Raw genomic sequence first — 23485 nt, forward strand, 5'->3', positions numbered from 1 at the left:
TACGATTTCGTCGAGAAAGAGAGAGAGAGAGAGAGAGTGAGGGGAGAAGGGTGGAAGGTGACAAGGATGAAAAGTAGAAGGGGAGATACTAATCTCGAACATATTCCATTTATATACGTTCGACAAATTTTCGAAGAAGATCACTACTCGGACTCATTTACTTGACGTATAAAAAACAAAAAAGAGATCAAACTGTTTTAATCATTCTATTTCTATCTCTCTCACTCTCTCTCTCTCTCTCTCTTTCTCGCATGCAATAGTAAATAACGCGGATCAAGTTGATTAGATAACGATGCTGCCGCAGAGTGAAACTCTCGGCTAAAATTATGTAAGAGAGAACGTGTAAGAAGGGATTGACTTAAAACTTAGAAACTATGCGATGTTTGGAGAAACTAGACTAAGAAACGTGCTGCCAAACCAACCCTCTGAGCTCTTTCATTCCGCTGATCCTTGCGCCGTAGACGACCTCAAAATCATCGAGCTTTACTACTACTTCATGTATTTACTCGATACAAAGTTTGCCCAAAGTTTATAACCATCATTCCGTTCAATTCCCAAAAGTGACAATATAATAACTGACGTCAACATTCAAGAGTTATCAACACGTACGCCTGGTAAAACTATTTTTTTCTTTTTCTTTTTCTTTGTTCAACTCGTAGTATTTTTACTTTTATCTTTTGGAATAATCTCAATTTCGAGGAGACAAAAAATGGTCATTTCCGAGAAGAAAAACGATGATAATAATAACAGTTATAGCTCGCTGTAAGAGATTTGTTCCTTTTTTTTCTTTTTTTTTGCAAAGCTCAGAATCAAAGATCGGACTTAAATACAGAAAGACGGTCCCTAGTCGAATTTAAATTTAATCCGTATCTAAATTTTCAATGTAGATTGCGCGGCCGTTACGAAACGAAACGCGGCAATAACCGTGAGTGTGTTCGACCAATACGGCAGTAACTACTGCAATAAAATACCAGAATATAAAGTCGTACATACACCGAATACTGCACCCACGAGGCAGTTAAATATAATCGAACGTAATCAAATGTATCTTTCGCGAGTTAACCTACACAGGTTTTTCTTTTTTATCTATATTTTACACATAAAAATAGAGATATCAAAAAATAGTTATCAAAACTAACGATCGTTTTGATTTCTCTTCTATCCTTCGTTAAATATCATTTAATTATTTATTAAAATTCTATTAATATGCATTTGTAATAAAACGACAACGTATAGTCCCACGTAATTAATTATTATTACATTTTAATTCTTAACTATTTCGTTTAATTTCAATTTCGATTGTTAACTCATTTTGCATCATTAGCGTATACTATACGCGTAATTTTCCTTGATCTTCATTACAAGAAAATAGGGTCTATGATAATATCGTGAATTGGTACTAAACGGTTTAGGAATTTGTAAATTAGTTGTTTCGCGTATTATTCCACGTATAGTTCTAGTCTTACAATTAGTAAATAGAAGTGGAAGTTTTCTATTAGTAATGAAAGTAGTAATTCTGATAATAGCGTAGAACTACTATAATTAGACTACTAAAACTAAGATGTTCAATTAAATTGTTGATAAGGATATTATTTTTCATTATTATTATACTAATGATGCAAACGAGTTAAGTGTTAACTCTCGTTATGTGTTCTTATTAAACACACATTCAAAATCATAGTATATATATAATACAATAATAATATGTTTTATATTTTTCGAGATATTCGAGTAATCGTCTCGTTCAGAAAACGTCATAAAAAAGAAAACATAATATTTAATTATTCAAATAAAGAAAATCGAACAACGAAACGAAACGAAACGAAACGAAATGAAGTAAAATTTGGGATTACGATATTAGAAAACTAATAGAACAATTTTGACGACTACTCTAGGCAATAATATATATAAACCACTTTCGAAAATAGAAGGAGACTGGAACTCGTACTCGCGAGAACGCTAACAAACGGTTTAGCACGCGGAAACCGTCGTCGTTCGGGTTGGTGGGTGGTGGGGGTGGGGCGTGGTGGTCGTGGGGTGGGTTGGTAGAATGCATGCATGGAGAGAATTCCATGCGGCACGGAGCTTTCACAATAGAGCTACCTCGATGAATAGATATGATCTGTTTGCAGGCCCACCATCGTCGATATCATCATCGGCATACGTCATCAGAGAAGCGGCAGCAGCATATGTACATTGCCTGCCGTTCTAAAACCCACCCCCGAACACCACCACCACCCCCCCGTCTCCTCCTCTTCATCGTCATTCCTCTCATTCTTCTTCATCGTTTCTCATTCCTCAACGTTTGACACTACCAATCACACCTCTGTTATTATCCGCTAACGAATTTATTCGCAGACTCATTAGTGAAACGATACACTTTTTCCTCGGTCAAAGAATTATTTCTCTCTCTCTCTTTTTCTCTCTTTTTCTCTTTTTCTCTTGATTCCGAAGGATATTAGGTAAACATTACACAAACATCGAGACAGTTTAACTTCTATCTACTAATTAAGAAACTTCCAATACTTCCCACTCGAACCCCATAAAGTCAAACGTTTTCCAACTCGCTAATTTTCAAGTTTACTGCTCGACAGTTCGATTTTTCTCTCTTTCTATCTCTCTTTCAAAAGCTTACTTCATTCATTTGCAATACACCTTTTCGTCTGTGTATTCCTTTGATAAACAAATGAATAACATTATTTATCGCTTATTCCAACTAACACTTTTATTTTTACTTTCAACGTGGATTTTTCTTTTAGGTCGTTTACTCGCCAGATAATTAACAATCCTTTTCGTCCATTTTTTTGTCGACGATGACATAACGCGGGAATCAAAATCTTATCGAAGATCGAATCATTTCTAACTCGCGACATTCGTATCGTACTCGTACCGTACCGTACTCGTACCGTACCGTACCCTATCGTACCTTTTGTGTGCCACTTTTTTACCTGACTCCTTTGAATCCTCGAAAAAAAATGGCAATACGCATGATTCTCCGGGGAATCGGCAAAAGCGATAATAACGGAAGCGTATCGCGAAAGAACGTACGTCACGCGTCCCTGCGGCTTTTTTCCTCCTCCTCCTCCTCCTCCTCCTCCTCCTCCTCCTCCTCCTCCTCCTCCTCTCCTCATCCTTCTCATCCTTCTCATCCTCCTGTTACTGCTGCCCCAACTCTTCTTCCTCTTCCCCACCCCACCCCACCCCTCCCCTCACCACCCCGCTCGTTCTCATCCTCACATACTTTTTTCTACTTTTATTTTTCCGTTAAACGTCATCGAGGCCCACGCGAACTATCGATCATGTGCCATGGCATACTTCACGCGATCGCACCACCGAAAACTATCTCTACCATTAATCTGCAGACCTTTACGGAAGCCATACAACAACAACGTGTACCGATCGAAGCTTATCGATTATTTTCACACACCATTTTCTTTTACACGCATATGTACTACCTACCTATGTATACACATATATATGTATGTATATATATACACTATTGGCCAAAAGTTAGAATCGTTTGCTTTATTTTTCACGTAACAATCTAATATTTCGATTAATTTTCGAATACCGTCTCTCCTATCGTTATTTTTTATATCTAATATTATTAACATGCTTAATTGCGTTTGAAGAACTTTCAATAGTTTCTCATACATCTATTGTATGTGTTACATAGTTTATATACATCCAATTAAAAGCAATACTCGAAATGAACTTTTCTACTTGTGTCATGTTTAATAAATTTTACGAAAGTAGAAGGGCACGGGGAGGAGGAGGTGGGAAAAATATTTAATTTAAAAACACTCGTAAAACTAATTTTTTCCTGGATGCCTTTTAATACGTCAGGCCTGTAATTTAAAAATAAATGCAATCTTTTTTCGTAAGTTTTTTCTATTTTTTAACCAAAAAGATATGTACTTCGGTTATTGCAGAAACATTCATTTTTTTGTTTCTCCAAATTATTCAACGTTTCCTAACTTTTGACCGATAGTATACGCCTATGTTCGTATCGTATTCACGTAGAATAAATGTTATATACAATTTTGATAGAGTTTATTGGTATTTTTGTTAAAATAAAACTATCGCATATATCAGTGGTTTATTCTTTTTTTTTTTTGTAACGCATTACCACGACGGAAGAGTGAATTCTTTTATTTTTTTTTTTATTCTTTATTTTTTATTTATATTTTTTTTTTTTATTTTTTTCTTTTCAACAAACACGACCTGATAATTTGCATCCCGTGTGATTTGCTTTCAACTGTAATAGCACGTTTTGATATTGGACGGATTCTCGTTCATTCCTCTCATTCGTTCGTTTCATTTCAATATTTACTCTTCGTCGTTTTAAAAAACCGACCCCCCTTTCCCCAATCAATCGTCATTTGCAAAACAAGACAAAGAAGGAAATAAAAACCAACCAAAAAAAATAGTAAGGAAAAAAAAAGAAGAAATTTCTATCGATAATCGAAACGAATCGGTTAAAAAATTTCCTATGAAATTCCTTCGTTATCCAACATTTTATTAATGACAATTCAATATACGAATATATATATACATACATATACATGTATACCGTGTGCAATAAATGAAAATATTTCGCGAACGATATGCCGAGTAAGTTCTGTTACTAACACAATTTCCGAATCGTGATTTTTAAATCGCATCGCGAATTTGTTCTATCACCTTGTTTTATTTCATTTTCAATAAAAAAGGAAAAAAAAAGATAACAAACGATAAAAATTAATAGATTCCATTTTAGAATCATGCAATAACGTCGAATACTATCGTTAAACAAATCAAAAAACTTTCTTCGTTATAACTATATTTATTTGATTTCAATGAATTCAATTGAGATTTATCTACAGAAATTCACAAATTAATTTCTATTACACGAACTCAAAAGTACTCGCGTACGAAAGTACGTGATATTACAAAAATATTTAAAACAATATAATACTTATGTACGCACGTAAGAAGTTATACTTCTTTGCCGTACCAAAACGAATATAACCTCAATAACCTCAAAAATAACTTCAAAAAAAAACTTCAAAGAAAAAAAATAACTTAAAAAAAATAATTATTATTATATATATATAAGAAAGAATAAAAAAAAGAAAAAGAAAATATCAAAATATAGATATCAGTCCACACTAAATATAAGAGAGATATATCGAATTACTTCACGCGTCAACAGCCATGGCGCGGTTACAGCATTAGTTCTCGCTCGATCATTTAAGTAAAGCAGCGCTGAGTACGATTAGTATTTGGATGGGTGACCCGCTTGAGAAAAAAAGGGGAAGAAGAAGAGAAGACAACTTCATGCCGTATACTTAAAATCGCTTTGCCGCGCGTCTTAAATACCGACAAAACTTCATGGTGTCGTTTTTCCAGACGCTCGGAACAAAATTACTCCCCATTACATTTTCCCAAACGCGCCAAAAGAAGTATAACTTCAAAAAAAAAAATAAAAAACATACAAAATCACAGATAAGGATTAAATGGGTTCGTAAGTAAATCCTAAATACTCACGGTGTAAGTATCTATCCGCGATCGTAATTTAAGGACTAACAATACCTTTGAGAAAAGGTTCGAAATATTCTTGAAAGAAAATTTATAACACTTACACTTACACGGGGAGCTATAAAGAAAAGTGTATTAACATGCTCGAAGTGGAAGCGTTACTAACGTAAATATACATGCTTTTTGGAGAGGAGAAACTAGAGAATCCGGAGAAACACGTTCGTTCTCTATCGTACGTTCTATCGTACAGTATATACAGGAAGTAACAAGGAGCGGCACCTGAGGGTGTAATCATCCTTTTACGTTAGCTCGGCGTCGTACCGTAACCACGAAGGCAATCCAACCCCCCTCCCCGCCCCCACAAAAATACCGAACGTTGTTGTGTCGTAAAACGAACATCCATGATAAGAATTTAACAAGTGAGTTACATTGTTTAAAGAAACACTTAGATCATTAACTCTTCTATGTGTTTTAAAATGTAACAACGATAGTTCACAGTAGTTGATCGTAAACTCATCTATATTCTTTCTTTTTTAAATTATATAAACAATTTTGCGAGATAATTAAATATAAATCGATAACGAATACGCTTATGTAAAAATAAAAAAAAGTAAAGTACAAAATTCGTCGATAAAAATTTCCATCGTTGGTCAAAGGTTGACCTATATAAATTCGTTCTAGAAAAAAAAAAAAATTGAAATAATAAGTAAAATGAGAACAAACGCGCGCGGTAAAGTTAAAAAAAAAAAAGAAAAAAGAAAAAAGATCTGTAAGGTCCGCATTCGCGTTAAGAAAATAACAAGCAAGAGCGGGAATCGTGGGAAAGTTCATAAAGGAGTAAGCTTAAAAAAGAGATATTCAGATGCGTACGAACGTGTGTATTAAAAAAAAAATAAAAAAAGAAAAAAGAAAAGGATTGTAAAAGAAAGATGACTACTGCGACACTACTACTACCATCAACGAGATATACTACTGTTAACACGCCTAGCATATCTTTATCTTTATATTTTTCTTTCTTTTTCTACTAGGTGGATAGGAAGGACCTAACGAAAAGCAAAATTCTTTTTTTTATTTTCTCTCTCTCTCTCCCTCTCGAGGAAAAACGAAATTTAAACGGAAACAAGGCGCGAAAACGTGGCGTTCCAGATTTCGTTTTTCAGCAGGTTTTCTCGTCTAGAGCAAGTAAGGACTATGAAAACGTGCCACTTCTTTTGATCTCGTGTGCCGTTTCTCTTACAATAGGCTTCCACGATGCGCACCCCGGTTGTCTTCTTCACCAACGTTCTCTCCACTTTGTTTCCCCCCTTTCCTCTACCTCTTCTTCTTTTTTTTTACCTCCACCTTCTCTTCCTTTTTTATACTATTTTCCTCTCTCTCTTTCTCTCTCTTTCTCTCTCTTTTTCTCTTCATCTCCTCCCCCCTTCACGTCATTAACAATATCGTCCGCTCTTGCGACCCGAAATTACACGCCGCAATCCGAGAAACGAGTAACGAACCGAACACCCGAGAGTCGTGCAAAAATAATACCGAAGAAAAAGAATAATATAATAATAGAAATGAGAGGACACACATAGTAACCTTTGCATCGTGTTTTACGAGTTTGTATTACGAATGCCAAAACTGGGCAAGCTTTTTGTTTTCTACTCTGACGAGCCTTAGAAAATTCATGGATGCTTTTCGTCCCCTTAAGCGTCTCTCTCTCTCTCTCTTTTTTTTTTATTTCTTTCTTTTTTTCTTTTCTCAAAACGTATAATCAATCCTTTACAACGTTTTATCTCATTATTTCGTGAGATCTAATTTTTAAGCTATTTAAAATAATTTTTGAACGATCATGACTTATGAATGATATAATCTTTTTCTCATTTTTATTTCTATAAAATAACATTAGTATTGTTTGAGAAAGATGTTTAATATTTCTATAGAGTAAGTAGTTAAAATTTTTCTTAAAATTATATTATCAATATCAGAGAGACAAAATATCACTGTCGAATATATTTCTCTTGTAAAAATATCGATTACTGTTTCGAATAGAAAAAAAAAAGACAAAAAACAAAAAACAAAAAACGAAAAGTATAGTAAAAGTTGTACTATTATTATAGGTTGGACTGATTCGAACGTCCTAGAAAGTAGTGAAAAAGGGTGTGGTTTTTGACGTCAGACGTTGTGCACTGTTAACTGAGAATTTCTCGAGTCCGGTACACTATTCCAGGTGAACAACAACGTGAAACTGTAGTTCGAGTTTCGGCGAACTAGCATTGTCACAGCTTGCCACCCGTATTTCAACGTGAAACTGACTGCATGTATTTTGTGGTTTTCGTGAAAATTCAAACCATGTTCTTTGATTCCATGAACTTGTCATTCATTTAATTCAATATGAATCTTTAATCGATTATTCGCAGATGATTGTAAGACATTTGTCAAAACATTGTAAATACTGACTCCTATAAATTTAATACGATCTCACAAAAACGATCTCATTTGAATTTAATAAATTTAATAACTATTATTTATCATTTCTAAAATACCATTAATTATTATTATTGGTCAAGATTATTAACCATTTTCAATAAGAAAAAAAAAATAAAGAAATAAGAAAAATTGAAGTTAAAAGATAAAAGATTAAAACAAGAATAGGAGTGTGTTTCTCGTAACAGTAGGTATATTTCGAATTCCGATCAGCATCAGCTGAGAACGTTAACTCGGGTTAGCAATATCGATGGTGAACCGATGGTGAACCGTTCGTGAGTCGATGGTGAAACGATCGTCAGCCGGTCTTATTGAATCTTAGCCACCTTGTACGATACTTCCGAGTAATAGCTACCAAATCCATTTGCACGAAGTGTCTTGAAAATAATCCAAAGTGAATTTCTAGCGTTCTTGTTAAAGGTAGGAAAGGTCCAATAGTTTGATACACGTTAGTCGTTTTCGAATTTCATTTCGACGTGGGTTGGAAAAAGGGGAGAAGATGGGGAAAGAAGATGAGGAGGAGAGATGTCCCATGGCTGATACGAAACGTTTATCGAAACTAAAAGAAACGTGGAAACGTAATGGAAAGAAAATCGGCACGGATAGTGTAAGACGAATCTTAACGCGAGCTCGAGCTTACTCGATACTAACTTTTTATACCGTTTTTTTCCCCTCTCTTTGTTCTCTACTTGAGAAAAAGGAAAGAAAGAGCGTGAGAGAGAGAGAGAGATAGAAAGCAAGCTGGCAGTTTTATTCGTCCGCCAGCAAACACAGTAGTTCGATGCAAATAAATGTTTGCGCTTTACCCTCTTCTTTTCTTCTCGTTCGATTCAACGAGGAACTAAAGTCGATCTCCGAAACCGTTTCTTTCTTGTCTCCTCCGGTGAACGCTTTCGCTTTTCTTGACACTCTCTGGCATCTTTTGAAAATAACGCCCAAGCTGAAGCGAGATCATTCGTTCTTTCTTTCTTTCTTTCTTTCTTTGAACGTACCTCCGTACTCCTTGACTTTTCAAATCGTGAGGGAAATAAAGAAAGATAGAATGATAGAAAGAAAGAAAGAAATAGAAAGAGAGAGAGAGAGAAAGAGAAAGAGAGGTTCCTTTCGATAAAAAGAAAATTACTCAGCATCGCAAAAATCTTCTAAAGGGGAGAAACCCCGGTAAGACTTTTCCTGTTAAAAGGTTCAAGCGTAATATGGACGTCATTCTTATCCAACACGTAGCAGAAGCAGCACATTTTCGCGAAACTGCACGTTGTATTCCATCTCTTTCTCGATTTTTTTGTACTTTTCTTCCTTTCTCTCTCTCTCTTTTACTACCCTTCCCACGTTCCATCTTCTCTCATTCTCGCCTGACTTTCAATGTCTTTCTTCTTCATGCCGGAATGTAAACCTTTTGTCCGTGTCGTAGCGAACAGGTATATATCGTCGTTCTTTTCTAAAAATCAAGAAAAGCGTTTCCATTTAACAAGACGTTTCTGATTTTTATTACAAAAAAAATCTTTTCCTTGAGTTCCAATCGAATACGATTATCAAATGAAAATAAATATAAATATATAAATCCCGTTATCCGTTTAACTTTATATTTACGTATTATTGAAATGCGATGATACATTTGAAGAAGAAATTTTTAAACGTCCAACCACCTATCATCCAACGTACCAAAGTCTGACAAGTACTGTCAAGCAAACACAAACCTCCGAATAATCGCATAGATTTTAATTAAAGTAATATCATTCAGACGTCTAATGCCAACGTCCAATAAGTAACGAATCTTCGCTTCAACGCAAACGTTAAGCTCGTTTATTGTCAATTTAATATTATAATATTCACTTTTTCAAAAAGATTTCAAACGTACTCATTTCTCTTTCTCTTTCTCCCTATCTCAATACTTTTTTCTCTCATTCTCTTTGCGAACGCGGTGGAAAGTGTACTTTTTTTCTTTTTCTTTTTATTTTTTTTTTGTTACTAACACACAGCACGAAAACTAGTGTGGAGTTTTCAACGTCCCTTTCTTTACTCCTCCCTCCTACCCCCTTCTTCTTCTTCTCTTTTTTGTTTTTTTATTCTCTTTCCTACTTTTCCCCTATCCTCCTCCTCCTCCTCCTCCTCCTCTTCTTTCCTCATCTTTCTTCTCTTCTTCGTGCTTGCACGCCACGCGAAATCTATTCAATTTACTTTTTCTAGCAAGGGATCTACTCCGACGAAAGAAGATGTCTCTCTCTCTCTCTCTACCTCTATCTCTCCTTCTGTAAAAAATAAAAAAACGAGCAAAAGTGGAAGGACGACGAGCGAATAGCTAAGATCGTCCGTTAAAGTACACACGACGTTCCCAAGGACTACGACGACGACGACGACGGTGCTTAAAGCTTCGAGAGAGGGTCTTTCAAACTTCACAATTTCGTTCTCTTAACGTCAAAAAAGATTTCCTTCTGTGATTTCGTCCTAACGTTTTATTTTCTTGCAACCTCTCTTTCCCCCTCCCTCCCTCTCTCTCTCTCTCTCTCTTTCTTTCTTGTTTTTTTTCTTTCTTTCCAAACTATACCCAAAAGACTTTTAACAATCTCAATTCGATCTTTCTCGTAGTTGAAAATTCGTGGAACGATCGTTTAATTAAAGCGTATCTTTCTATTCTTTCGAAAGACGAATAAAAAGTGTCATACAATAGTTGGAAAAAGTTGTTTAGAAATGACGATGAGAAGAGAAGGAGGGGAAAAAGGGGTTGGGACAATGTATCGCAAAGATTTTTAACTAGAAAATCTTTTATCAACGCATTTACTTGTACGTTTCTATTTAGTTAATGCCATAACAGAGTTGCTTAATATATTTTTTCATTGAAAATAACAAGAAACTTTGTTTTGAAATGTGTATACTGTAACGTATATGTGTCATATTATTCATTTTAATCCGTACGAAATATTATTTGTTACTTTGGTGTACGAAATTTTTAATGTGTTCTTTCTTTTTTATTTTTTTAAATCTAAGTCATACTTAATACGGTATTATAATATACATCGGATGTTCTAAAACAAAAAAAGATAATGTTACAATTGTTCGAAAGCGTACACGTTGCGTTCGAAGAAAATACTTCGGACAAGAGATACTTGATATCAGGCTTGATATATATCATATCATTTATTATTTTATATATAAAAACAATTTCTCTTCTTTTATTCGAATATGAATTTACGTGTCTCATAATTACGATATAATTTTTCATTAAAATAAAGTAGCAGTCTAGGAATAATTTTTGTTCGTTCTAAGACCCCTACAAAAATAAAATCAAATAAAATGAAAATAAGAAAATATAATAAGAAAGAAAGAAAGAAATAATAAATAATATTACAAAGGATTAACAATTCATCTATATGGTAATGTTATCAAAAATGTATTCTTTTTTGTTTTATTTAAACAAAAGAAAGGTAAAAGGATTTGATCATTATCGGATATGGTAGTAAATAGATGCTTTAACGCGTTAATGAAAAGTTCTCGAAACGATCCTATGAGAAAGTTCGATAACATTTTCGTTGGAGGAGAATTCATAGAAGTTTTACCATTCTCTCATGGAATCCGTTGGCATTAAAAGGAGGATGTGGAAGGACTAACCAAGGAAGCCCCCTAGAGCTAGTAGCTCTAAGCTAGTAGAAGATTCGAAATGTGAGACGTGTACTTTCGGAATCGAATAGTAGGAGTGCTAAGCGCGTATAAATTCCAAACGCGAATTGTTATTACCATCGTGTATGGTGGTTGTGGTAGATGATGTTTCGTTGAATAGTGCTTACTCGCGTGTATTCGCGTCTACCATAAATGGTTACCACCAATTTATGTTCACGTCGCAAACTTTCATCTAGAGAAAAGCAAGAAAATTGAAATTTTTTTTCTCTTTCCCCCATTTTTTCTTATATCTTATATCTTAATTTCTTTCTTTCCTCGATCAATCCTTTTTCCTTGGTTAACAAAAAAGAAAGAAAAGAGAAAGAAAAAGGAAAAGAAAAAGAAAAAAAAGAGGTGGTGGCGGGGTCGAACGAATTTGCCGTGTGGAAATGTCTTCTAGTCGTTAAACGTTTAACGAGAAGAAACGTTCGATGGAAATGTATAAAAACATAAAAAAAAGAAAAAGAAAAAGAAAAACCATAAAGGGAGAAAATCAGGGAGGATAGAAATAAAAGTGAGGAGAAAAAACGAATCGAAAGCTTTCCGAGATTGGCCGTTGGAAAGAAGCTCGGTTTGGTAATATAGAACCCTGAGCTGGTTGGTTGGCCGGCTGAATGTTCGAGTACTAATCCTAGTGTAATAATGGCTTACGCGCTAGCAAGCTCGCAAGCTCGCAAGCTCACTTCTCTAGTAGCGAGGACGTGGCCAGTCCTCTACTTGACTCCGCAGTATTACCGACCACTTCTACCCTCATCGGACGTGACCTCCGACCCATTATACGATCCTTTTTATTTCGCTATATGATTCGTAAATCTTTTCGGCTTTTCTACATTAATCGCGAGACTATACTAGAAAAAATATATATATGTATATTATTATATTCATATATCTAAGAAAATAAACGACTGGAACAATTTTTTTTAATTTATTTTGTTTATTATAATATTATATATTATTAATTTTTATATTATACATATATATATAAAAATTAATTTATTTTATTTATTATATATATACATATGTATATTATATTCATATATCTAAGAAAATAAACGACTGGAACAATTTTTTTTAATTTATCTTGTTTATTATAATATTATATATTATTAATTTATATATTATATATATATGTAAATTAATTTATTTTATTTATTATATCTATATATATACACATGTATATTATATTCATATATCTAAGAAAAAAACGATGTTACCAAATTTTTTCTTCATATTTATTTTAATTATTTTAATCATCGAACGAATTAAATGGAAAACATTTCTCTTTTCGTTTTTTTTTTTCATCCTACTAATCCAAAACATTTATGTCATGTCACGTCACATACTTTTCAAATAGATTTAAAAAAAAAAAAGATCGAGTGAGAATAAGGGACTATCTTAAGATTTATGCAAACGTAAACGCTGATGTTGTATCCTACATGCACCGGTTGCTGCATATATTCTTTAAAGGATATACTTGAAAATATGTGTACGTATAAGAGAAGAGAACAGAAGAAAGAAGAAAATACAAAATTACAAAATACATGCTAAAATAAAAGTACGTAAATCGTCTAACCGAGATACCCTTTAACATTCATATAAAAATCCCTGTTTTCATCCCTCGTTCTGCTTATATTCGGTCGGCATTGTAATATTTCCATATGAAAGGTTTAATCCGTGATCTGATCGATTTAAATGAAAATGCGACGATCTTCTTTAGGAAAAACGATGATCGAGGGGGCGGGTGGAAGAGATTAAAAGAAAGAGAAAGAGGAGGAGGAGGAGGAGGGAGAGGGGGGGACGGGAAAGGGAGAGGAAAAGAAGGAAAAAAGGCGAAGAATAATAAAAAGAAAATGCGACGATTTATTCGTGCGAATGAATTCGAACGTTGAAAAAAAAGGGCGTGGGAGAAGGGTGGGGAGGAAAGGGTTGGTAAAACCTGCCGACGTAAGCGACCGAATAAAGAAGAAAAAGGGATGGCAACGAGAAGATATAGGAGGAAAAGAGGAAGAAGAAGAAGAAAAAGAAGAAGAAGAGGAGTAAAAAAAAAAAAGAATAAACGGGAGAAAGAAAATAAAATATATATATATATATATAATAAAAAAGAAAAAAAGAAAGGGTCGCAAGAGTGGCATCGAATGTTGCTTTCGAAATAGATACGAGGCGTTTTCCCTTTCCAAGTTGACTCTAGTACGGTAAAGGAAGATCGTGGAAAAGTCACGCGCGCCGTTTGTCTTTTTCCCTTTGCCTCTCTCACCCCTTTTTCTACCCTCCTCTATACCACCAGACACCACTACGAATAACAACTTTAGGCTTTGCTACTTTGCCAGCTTGAAACCAAATGCTGCACTACGGTATTAGCGTAGTTCTTCGGTTTTCCCTTGTATTTTCCAAACAAATTCACGTGTTTCTCTTCAAGCAACCATTCCAATTCAATTTATATGTACACATGTACATATATATATATATATATATATATATAAGAGCATATAAACGTCTATATATAAAGAGATATTTACTTATGTTATTAGATACGTGAATTAATCAACACTGATATGTTTTTTCTATTTTATTTTTTCAGCGACAGCGGCATGGCCGAGGCAGGAGCAGCCCTGTCCAATAGCAGGAGACTTTTGCATGAACGGTGGTACCTGCCTATTTTTTGAGACTGTCGGTGAACCAGCATGCAGGTGAATACACAAACATTCCTTTTATCTTTTTTTTTCTCGTGAAATTTCTTTTATTTACCAGAAATTTACCAAATTTTGTCGATTTAAACTCGTTTTTAAACCCGTGTATCGATCGTATTATTATATTATACATTCGGATTATTATTATCATCTTCTTCTAGACAATATTTCGTAAGAATTCTCCTCTCCTTCTTCTATTTTCATTTCTAAGAGAAAACAATTCGATTATCTCCGAGATAGTTGAATTCGAGTAGTATCTCGCGATACAGGAAGAATAAAAATGGTAACGCGAAAACGAAGATACGTTGAAATAAAGGTTACTCCTTTCCTCTTTCTTTCTTTCCTTTCAACGGTCATTTTATTTTCTCGAGAAACGGAAGAAAATCGATTTTAAATATAGATGGACAGGATATCGGCACGTTAAACGTTACCTTCCGTTAGATATATATATATTCTTTTTTTGTATTTCCTCTTCTACAAGAAACTTCTTCCCTTTTTCACGCTTGACTTCTTCTTATCGAAGAGACACTGAATATAATACGAAATATTCTGTGAAGTATTAAATTCGTCGATAGAGTTGTACTATTATCGATCTTATTAGAAATAACAAATTAAAAAACAACAAAATAAAAAATTATACGATATAGAAATGATTTATTTAAAAAGCGCGTTCATTATTTAATAACGGTAGACGAGATATGAAAAAACAACGACGTTAGCTGTTGTGTATTTTGCGAATTAAATTTATTCTCACGTGTTGTTATGCGCGCGCGAGAAACTAGTGCAAATAAATATATTATACATACTTACATTAAATCCCCGTCTATATTTCGCATCCCATATATATTTCGTGTTGGTATAAAACAAAAGACTCACTGAAAGCACCCACGTGAAAGCACTTAAAGCTTAAGTACGTATCACGTATAACGAAAAACAGAAAAAAAAAAAACAAGTATATACATACTAGGCGTTTAGAGAACATGAGTATATATATATACATACGTATATAATACACATACACGACTGACTCTAAAATTTAAATATACCAACATGAAAAAAAGTTCGTTTGTTCATTAAAACAAAAAAAAAAGGAAAAGAAACACTCGGATCGTGGTATAATCATAAAAAATTCTGTCACCGTTAGGGAAGAACTAACAAAAAGGTGTTAGAACGAGGGGTGGGGATAGGGGAGGGGTACTATTTGCAATTGCTGAGAATATACAACGAAGAATAAATTGATCGTGGGATCCTGGCATACTTGCGACCTAGAAAAAAAAAATAGTGAAATAATACGGGTAAGGTAGATACGTATACACATATATATATATATATGTCGTATGTACTTTCCGTCGGTGCATTTTGACGTCGGTGGGTGCACTCGTTAAACAAATTTGGTGGACCAGTCGGCGCCGGTTATCCGTGAGATAAAAGCTACTCCCGAGAGGATCCTCGTAGGCTTTGAAGGTGAAAGAGATGGAGACAGGAGAGGAAGATAACATATGTAGAGAAAAGTGGGGGGAGGAGAAAAAAAAAGGTCAAAATGAGTAGTGAACGGATGATGTGTGTGTGAGAGAGAGAAAGAGGCGGGAGGGGAGGAAGAAATGAGAGTATCAGAAACAACAAAAAAAAAAGGAAACAAAAAAGGGTTAGGTAGATAGAAAGAGTGGACGTTATGGCCTATAGCCAGGGTAAAGGGAACGTACACCACCACTACTACGGTGTCATCGGTTGACGAGGGTTTATTGGCTTTATCGAGGAATCGAGTCGTTCCCAGAGGAATAGAAGATAGAAAGAGAGAGAGAGAGAGAGAGAGAGAAAAGTCGACGGATTGAAAGGAAGATGCGTGACGCATTTCGGACGCGACGCGCGTGTTTCTATTCGATCGAGCTCATCCAATGATCTGCAAAAAAAGAAAGGAAAATAAAAATAAAAAAAAAAAAAAAAAGAGAGCAAGAACGATAAAGAAAAAGGAACAAAAAAAAAAGGTATTTTATAGAAATCTTGGCTCTCGTCCATGACTACAATTTCGAACGAATATCGATCGATCGATCGATCGATTGTACGAACGAACGAACGAACGAACGAACGAACGAACGTACGAACGAAAGAGAATATCCTCGAGCTTTTGTTTTTTTTTCGTTTGATTTCTTTATAACGCTACTAGGATGCTCTGGGATGGCTGCGTATACAGGCTGAAACATTTAGGATTGGTTTGCGGTTATTTTATAAAGATATATTTTTGTTATCATTTGTTCTTCTTTTCGTTTGAAAGATTTCGATTTAATTAATAATTTTGAAATACAATAAACATCGCATCAGTCGAACCAGCTTGTACTGTCGTATAGAAAAAAAAAATATATACGTTTAAATATTTTTTATGCGTATCGAAATAGTTTGAAAATTCTGTTGAAAGAAAAAAAAATTACCTCGTAAAAAGAATTATTTTTGTAACCGCTCCATACGTATATATCCCTTCGTTCGGTGGTGTACAAACTTTATCCCAAAAAAGAAAAAAAAAAAGATAAAACCTTTTATTCCCACCCTCGTAAAATGCTTCATCCTCCCTTCCATCCTCGTACGCGTGTTAATCAAAATTATTAAATACGTCGTAATAATTTTCTCTTAACTTTTCTTCGGCTCGTCAGAGAAATAACAAAGTTCCCGAACAATTAGGAGATCAATTAAACGTAGTTTATCTCTCACAACCCGGAAACGAAGGAAATGCGGACGAGAATCGTATATAAATACGACTGCAAACAATCCTGAATCCGAAATGCACTGCGACGCAAACTTTTTCGATGTCATCTGGCCAAGTAACGCTCGTAAATCTCGTTCTCGAAGGTACTTGCGAACCTCGTACGCCAACCAACCTCCTATTATATCCTTCTTCTCCGTTTCCTTCCATCCAACTGTGTTCCCCTCCTCTGAGATCCTTCCATCCCTCTCCCCACCGTCTCGTTTGTTTCTCTTATCCAATGCTTCTCTACTACCACTTTCGACTCGTTAACTTTACGCTTTTACACTTCTTATCGCTTAAGGGGCAAATTGCCTAATAAAATATCACTCCTGAACTGAAACGACTATTTTAGTATAAAACGCGGAATAATATTTTTTATATCTCGGAAAAAGGGGTTGGGCAAAAATTCACTGCCTGTTTCAACTTTTCCTTTTTTCCTTTCCTTCTCCTCCTCCTCCTCCTCGTTCACCCACTTTTACTTCAAATTTTTATGAAGGAGGAGGACGAGGAATAGGATTGATGTTTCGTCGAAAGCAAGGAAGAAGAAAAATATCAATGTATGTATGTAGAAAAAAAAAACGTTGAACAGGAAAAACTTGGGTACTTATGAAAATATCGATTGCAAGAGTATTCTCCTCTTCGATAATGGTATTCTGTAGTATATTTAATAATATCCGGAAATATTCATCGATCTATACCCGTTCTCTCTCTTTCTATCTCTTTTTATCTCTGTCAATTTGCCTGTCCGTCTGTCCGTCTGTCTGTTTGTTTGTTTAAATGATAACGATCTATAATAGAATAGGATATAAATCGTTACAAATAGAATCCTATCGTATCATTCAAATATCTACAATATTCATCATAACAGCTTATGCAATTAAATTTCTATTACGTATTGATAGGTTAAACACTCGAGATAGAAATAATTTATGATTTAATCAATATGTCGATAAAACCATGTAGATATTCTATAATATATATATATTATATATATGAATCGTTTATTTTGAAAGTGGTGTAAGTCCATTTTTTGTTGTTTTGAAAAAATTAAAGGTTTGCATATTGGTTAATTTAAAAATATTCATTAATAATATCAAGTTTGACAATGTTTCTATTAATTAATTGATATGTAATTTGATTATAAACATTACTTTTAGATTAATTTAACTAAAATAATGTATATTTACAGGCTGCAAATGGATTTACACCACTTTCAAAATAAACGGTCCAATTATATATTTTTTATCATATATTTCAATCGCTTTGATTTGAATTGGGCAATAAAATGAAAATTAGTATGCTATTAATCGGTACAATCGACTAATAAGAGATAATCCCAGTCATTTTGGTAGCAACCTCGATACCCTACTTTGAAGCTTAACGTCTTGTTCCGGCAGACGCATATAATACTGAACACGATTATCCGTGGACACGTGCCAAGAGTAAAAAGAGAGAGAGAGAGAGAGAGAAGAAAACTTAACTCTCGGTGTACTATTCTCTTCTCGTATTTTCCTTTCTTTATTTAAATAGATGAAATTCAAAGCTCTTTCATACGAAACTAACAGGTGAAATTACAAACTATCCCCACTTGAACATTTGACTCGATCGTTTTTTATTTCTACAATTTCGACAATTTTTTTTCCCACGAAAATTTCTCATTTTTGTTCGAAACGAAAAATTTCTACAACAAGGAGATGTTTTTTTCAATTTCATTTCGATCATTTTCGCACGATCGTTACATTACGCACACGTGCGACGAGAAAATTGTTACCAATTTTCCGTGGCTAATGTTAAATTAAAAAAGAAAACAAAGTGTAATGAAATAAAAAGAAAAAGAGAATTCTAAATTTAGAGAAAAAGAGAGAAAGAAGGAAAAAAAAGAGAAAGCAAACATCGTGATCGTCGGTGCTTCTTCGTGATTTGCCGACTCGTCCTAACTTCCGTATTCCCAACTCACGTCCCGCATACAAACTCTGTCCTTTCTAGGCGCTCATTATTTTAACGGAAAGCGCAAAGCTTTTATACGAAAGTACAGGAACGCGGCTGCAACACTTCATGATATGAAACTTTGTATCTTAGTTTCTCGAGCTTGTAGGTATAACGGTACGTCGTACGCGCGTTGGCGAATAAGTATACGAGAATAAAAAATAAAAAAAAGAAATAGAAAGAGAAAAAGAGAGAGAGAGAGAGAAAAGAAGGGACGATATGATGCCACGTTGAATTCTCATTGTTTAACGTTACACGCCAGTACAATCTCTCTCTCTCCCCCTTGCCACCCTCCGTCGTTTCTCCAAACACAAGAAATATCTCACCCAGTCGAGTCTTTTCGATTAATATAAGCAAAACAAAAATAAGAAGAAGTAGAGGTAAAACGTCTCTTACATTTACCTTGATGCTTTCCGAGAAAAAAAAATAATGAAAGATAACATTACCGTCGCGATAGGTGTCTCGTTATTATCATTTAACAAATCCGACTTAATGTAACACCAAAATAAAATAACTAAAAGAACAATTTTCTAACGTGATACATTCATTAAAATTAAATCGTTCGAACGAGCTCGCTGATAAATGAAATATAATAATCATTGTAAATTTCGGTCGACCTGCTTTCACATATTATTACTATTTTAAAATGAAACGAACTATAAAGATAGTAACGTTTGCATTATCTTCGATGAGAAGAAGACTCGAGAAAGATATGAGAGAACAATAAAAAAAAAATAGAAAGAAAGATACATACATATATACGTATAAGAGGAAACCTAAACATCCAGCTGCTTTTCTTTTCCTTTTTTTTTTCTTTTCGGAAAATATGTTCCCTATGTAAATACGTATACATACCTATATACGTACATTATGAACGTGAAAACGGGATAATACGTAGCGGTTAAAGATTAGGATAGGTAGGAAATGAAAACCACGAGACCCGTTTGGCTCTGGCGTGCACCCACGAAAAGTCGCTTGTATTTAACACAGTTGCCCGCAGTCGGGGGTTCGTTCTCGCAGGAATGATAAGACTCTCTCGCATTCCTGTTAGAGGAGGCTTTTGGTAAATGCACTACCGTTTCTCCGCTTGCTATACGACGTCTCTTCCTTTCACAAAGATAGAAAGAGAGAGAGGGAGAGAGAGTGAGGGGGTGAGAGGGGATGTGATGAGGAAGAGAAAGTGCACGCTGGATGGCCTGGAAAACCGCGAACCGCTTGTTGTACCATCGGTATAGAGCAAATATAAGCGAAGCTTTCGGTGTCTGAGCCACAACCATTTGTGCCTAGACACCAAGACTCGTAATCGAGTAGTCGCAAGTAGTTCGAAGCATACCGGCAAGGCATTCGGATGCATTCCCGCCTATGAACGTCTCACCCACTCAACAGCTCTCTACTTCCTATCCCTTTTCCCTTTTCCCTCTGCCTGCCGCTCTCTCTCTCTCTTACTCAGAAACGTCTATTTACGATGCACCAAGCTCCTCCTGTAATTCGCTCAAACTGCCGCCGCCGCCGCCGCCACTTCTCTGTCCTCTGCGGTTTAGAAGCGTCCGACTACCGAATAGGGAAATTTTGCTTACCAAGAAAGGGTAGCTATGTTACTTGTTTGAGATAGACGGACAAAGGTTTGTTCAAAGGACTCTTCGTCGATTTGAATGGAATTAAGCCTGGAAAGCCAAGGAATTCAACGAAATAAACCGAATTGTGTCCAGTCACGAAGTGTATCATCATTCCTCCTAGTGAAGATTTAGAAATGTTCAATGGAACTCAAGTCTGATTAATTGTTCTAAACCATACCGAGACAAGTTTTGATGCGTTAGGATTCGATGATACTATTCCTTTGATAATTAATAATTCAATTTGTGTAAAGAAAAATATGGGTTATTGTACGGTAAGATATTTTGTAAACTGTTAGTAACTAGGTTATTCGATACCCTTTGAAAGCTTAAGAATCTGGCTTCCTTTTGATGTGTATTCGTAGGGCAGAGAAAAACTATAGAACCCTTATCGGATTTATTGAAGGTATACCTTGTCCTTAGTTGTGCTAAGAATATTTGAGATGCGACGTGCCGAAGGGCTAGCAAAGAGATATCGAATATAATGTATTATATAACACCTTAAAACTTACATAGAATAAACCTAACACCAGCCAAGTATCATATCTTACGATCACACTGAATATATTGTTATTACTATTGTTATTTAAAAATATTATCTATTTAAATTACTATCATCATCTTTAAAACAAGTATATTAAAAATTGACAAATGGAAGATATTCTAAGTCGACCAGTGAATATACCAAGATCGTAATAAAAATATTATAATTAATCAGATTGGAATGAGAAAATATTATAATTTGTCAAAAGTCTAATAAGATCCTTTTAATATTTCAAATGAAATTTATCGTCTTTTCAAATCTTATAACTCTCGTACTATGCGTGCATTCTATCTGCTTGCCGAGTATCATTTACTACTTATATCTATCTATAGATATATATATATATGTATTTGTCTATGTGCGTATATATATATATATGTATGTATATACGCGTTCTCACGATATGGAAACGGGAGTAAGAGGGAATAACATGGTGGCTTATGAATGGGCAATTAATCCACGAAAACCACGGACGCTGCGAGCTCAGCGCTTGCATACTCCGTTACGCCGCTAAGCTACCTAAAAAGCCGTCTTGCGCCAAAGCACTGTATTATTCAAAAAGCACTGCTTTACCTAGATAATAATTTATTTAGTCAGAAGTGACTAAGACAAAATGATAAAAGAAAAAAGAAAAAAGAAAAGAAAAGAAAAGAAAAGATATATGAGAAAAGAAATGAGATAGAGGGAGAAGGAAAAAAAAATAAAATAAAATTCGTACGTAAACGTTCAGATGAAGAAAACTAAAAAAACTAACAAACAACTTGTTCTTGTTCTTCTTCTTCTTCTTCTTCTTCGCGAAATAACTGGAGGACTATATATTTTTTTTATTTTTTTATTACTATTCGTATGAATGTCTGAAATTGAGTAATACGAACGTAGACGGGGTTTTATTTTTGGTACAAGTAAAAAAGGGATATATTATTGTAGCCGGTAGGATTGAAAATATCTTTAATAATTAATGAAAGTTCCCGTATTAACGTACATCCTATTTCGACTTTATTTTCCAATTATATAGTGGATTTGATTTATTATCATTATTTGTCTCTCTCTCTTTCTCTCTCTATCTTTTATTCCAGGATATTTATTCGTATTTAGGATTCTTTGACCGTGCCGGTAAAGAACAGACAATCAAATATTAATAAATCGGGATGGATAATAATGTGTTGGACAAAACTTATTTGATATCGAGGGTGGAATAATCTCGCGTTATTGGATTTTCTTTTTTCTTCTTTTTTTTTTTATAGGCGAACGCGTAGAGGACATATAAAGGTCGACTCGGTATTTTTTGTTTAAAACAAAATGATAAATTTGTCCGTGTACTATCCAACAAAACGCGTTTTAAGACGCGTACAATTTTGAGCCGAGCTACTAGGCTTTCTATTATTATACTTTTTTATTTTTAATAAAATTATAAAATAAAGAAAAAAGAAAAAAGAAAGGAAAAAAGAAAACAGAACAATAACGTGACAAATAAATTACACGTAAACGCGTAACGCGAGATTAAGTATCAGTCTCGAAACCCAAACAATAAATATGTATCTTTTAAAAAGTCGTAATATATTTTAGTTGTTGAAAAAGTCCCGATGATAAAGGGACGAAACGTTCAATAAGATCGAAATATAACGTTCTAAATTCACAACCCCGTCTAACTTCCCTGCAACAAATTTATTAATAATTTTATTTTTGGACGCGACAAACAACTAATTAAAACAAAACAAAAAGTTTCGTTTAACAGATTTTGTTTTTTTATCATGAATGATTATTCAAGTAGCCTTGTATTAAATGTCTCACCCTATATACAATATATATTTATCTTAAAATAGAGATATGAAGAAAAAAAAAATGGTGACACGGATATAGAAGGTTCTCTAGCCTACGTCAAGCACACAGTTGGTAAAGTATATACAAGAAAATCAGTAGAACTAGAGTTGCGTCAGACCGTCGTCTTCGTCGTCTTCGTCGTCTTCGTCGATGTGTTCTTTGAAAGACGGAAGAAATTTAGGAAGAGAAAAGCAGTGAAATTTCGACACGTGCTCTCGACACCTTTTCTCAACCGGATGCGTCCTCTTCTTTCTCCTCCTCCTCCTCTTCTTCTACCCCTTTCCTTTTCCTTCTCGTCATCGTCGTCGTCGTCGTTGTCGAGCTGAACGATCGCGAATAAGGACCTCGAGAAAATACATCGTATAGAGGGAAAAAGAAAAAAGATAAGAAAAAAGTAGAAAAAAAGTAAGATGAGAAAAACGAAGGAAAAGGGATGAGAACAGAAGAGAGAAAAGAA

The 23485-nt window shown here is 34.5% G+C and overlaps 1 protein-coding gene across 3 annotated transcripts in view; it reads left to right on the top strand.

Annotated features, from left to right (window-relative positions):
• The window catches only part of LOC122526367 (protein vein), a 255684-nt gene that overhangs the window by 195911 nt on the left and 36288 nt on the right, over nucleotides 1-23485 (top strand). For all 3 annotated transcript variants that reach the window (XM_043649748.1, XM_043649746.1, XM_043649747.1), the window contains one exon: nucleotides 14219-14327. In XM_043649748.1, the coding sequence (XP_043505683.1) occupies nucleotides 14219-14327 (109 nt within the window). The remainder of the gene's footprint in view (nucleotides 1-14218; nucleotides 14328-23485) is intronic.

This window comes from Polistes fuscatus, unplaced genomic scaffold (assembly GCF_010416935.1).
Source record: "Polistes fuscatus isolate 324 unplaced genomic scaffold, CU_Pfus_HIC Scaffold11, whole genome shotgun sequence".
In the NCBI taxonomy this organism is placed as follows: Eukaryota; Metazoa; Arthropoda; class Insecta; order Hymenoptera; family Vespidae; genus Polistes; species Polistes fuscatus.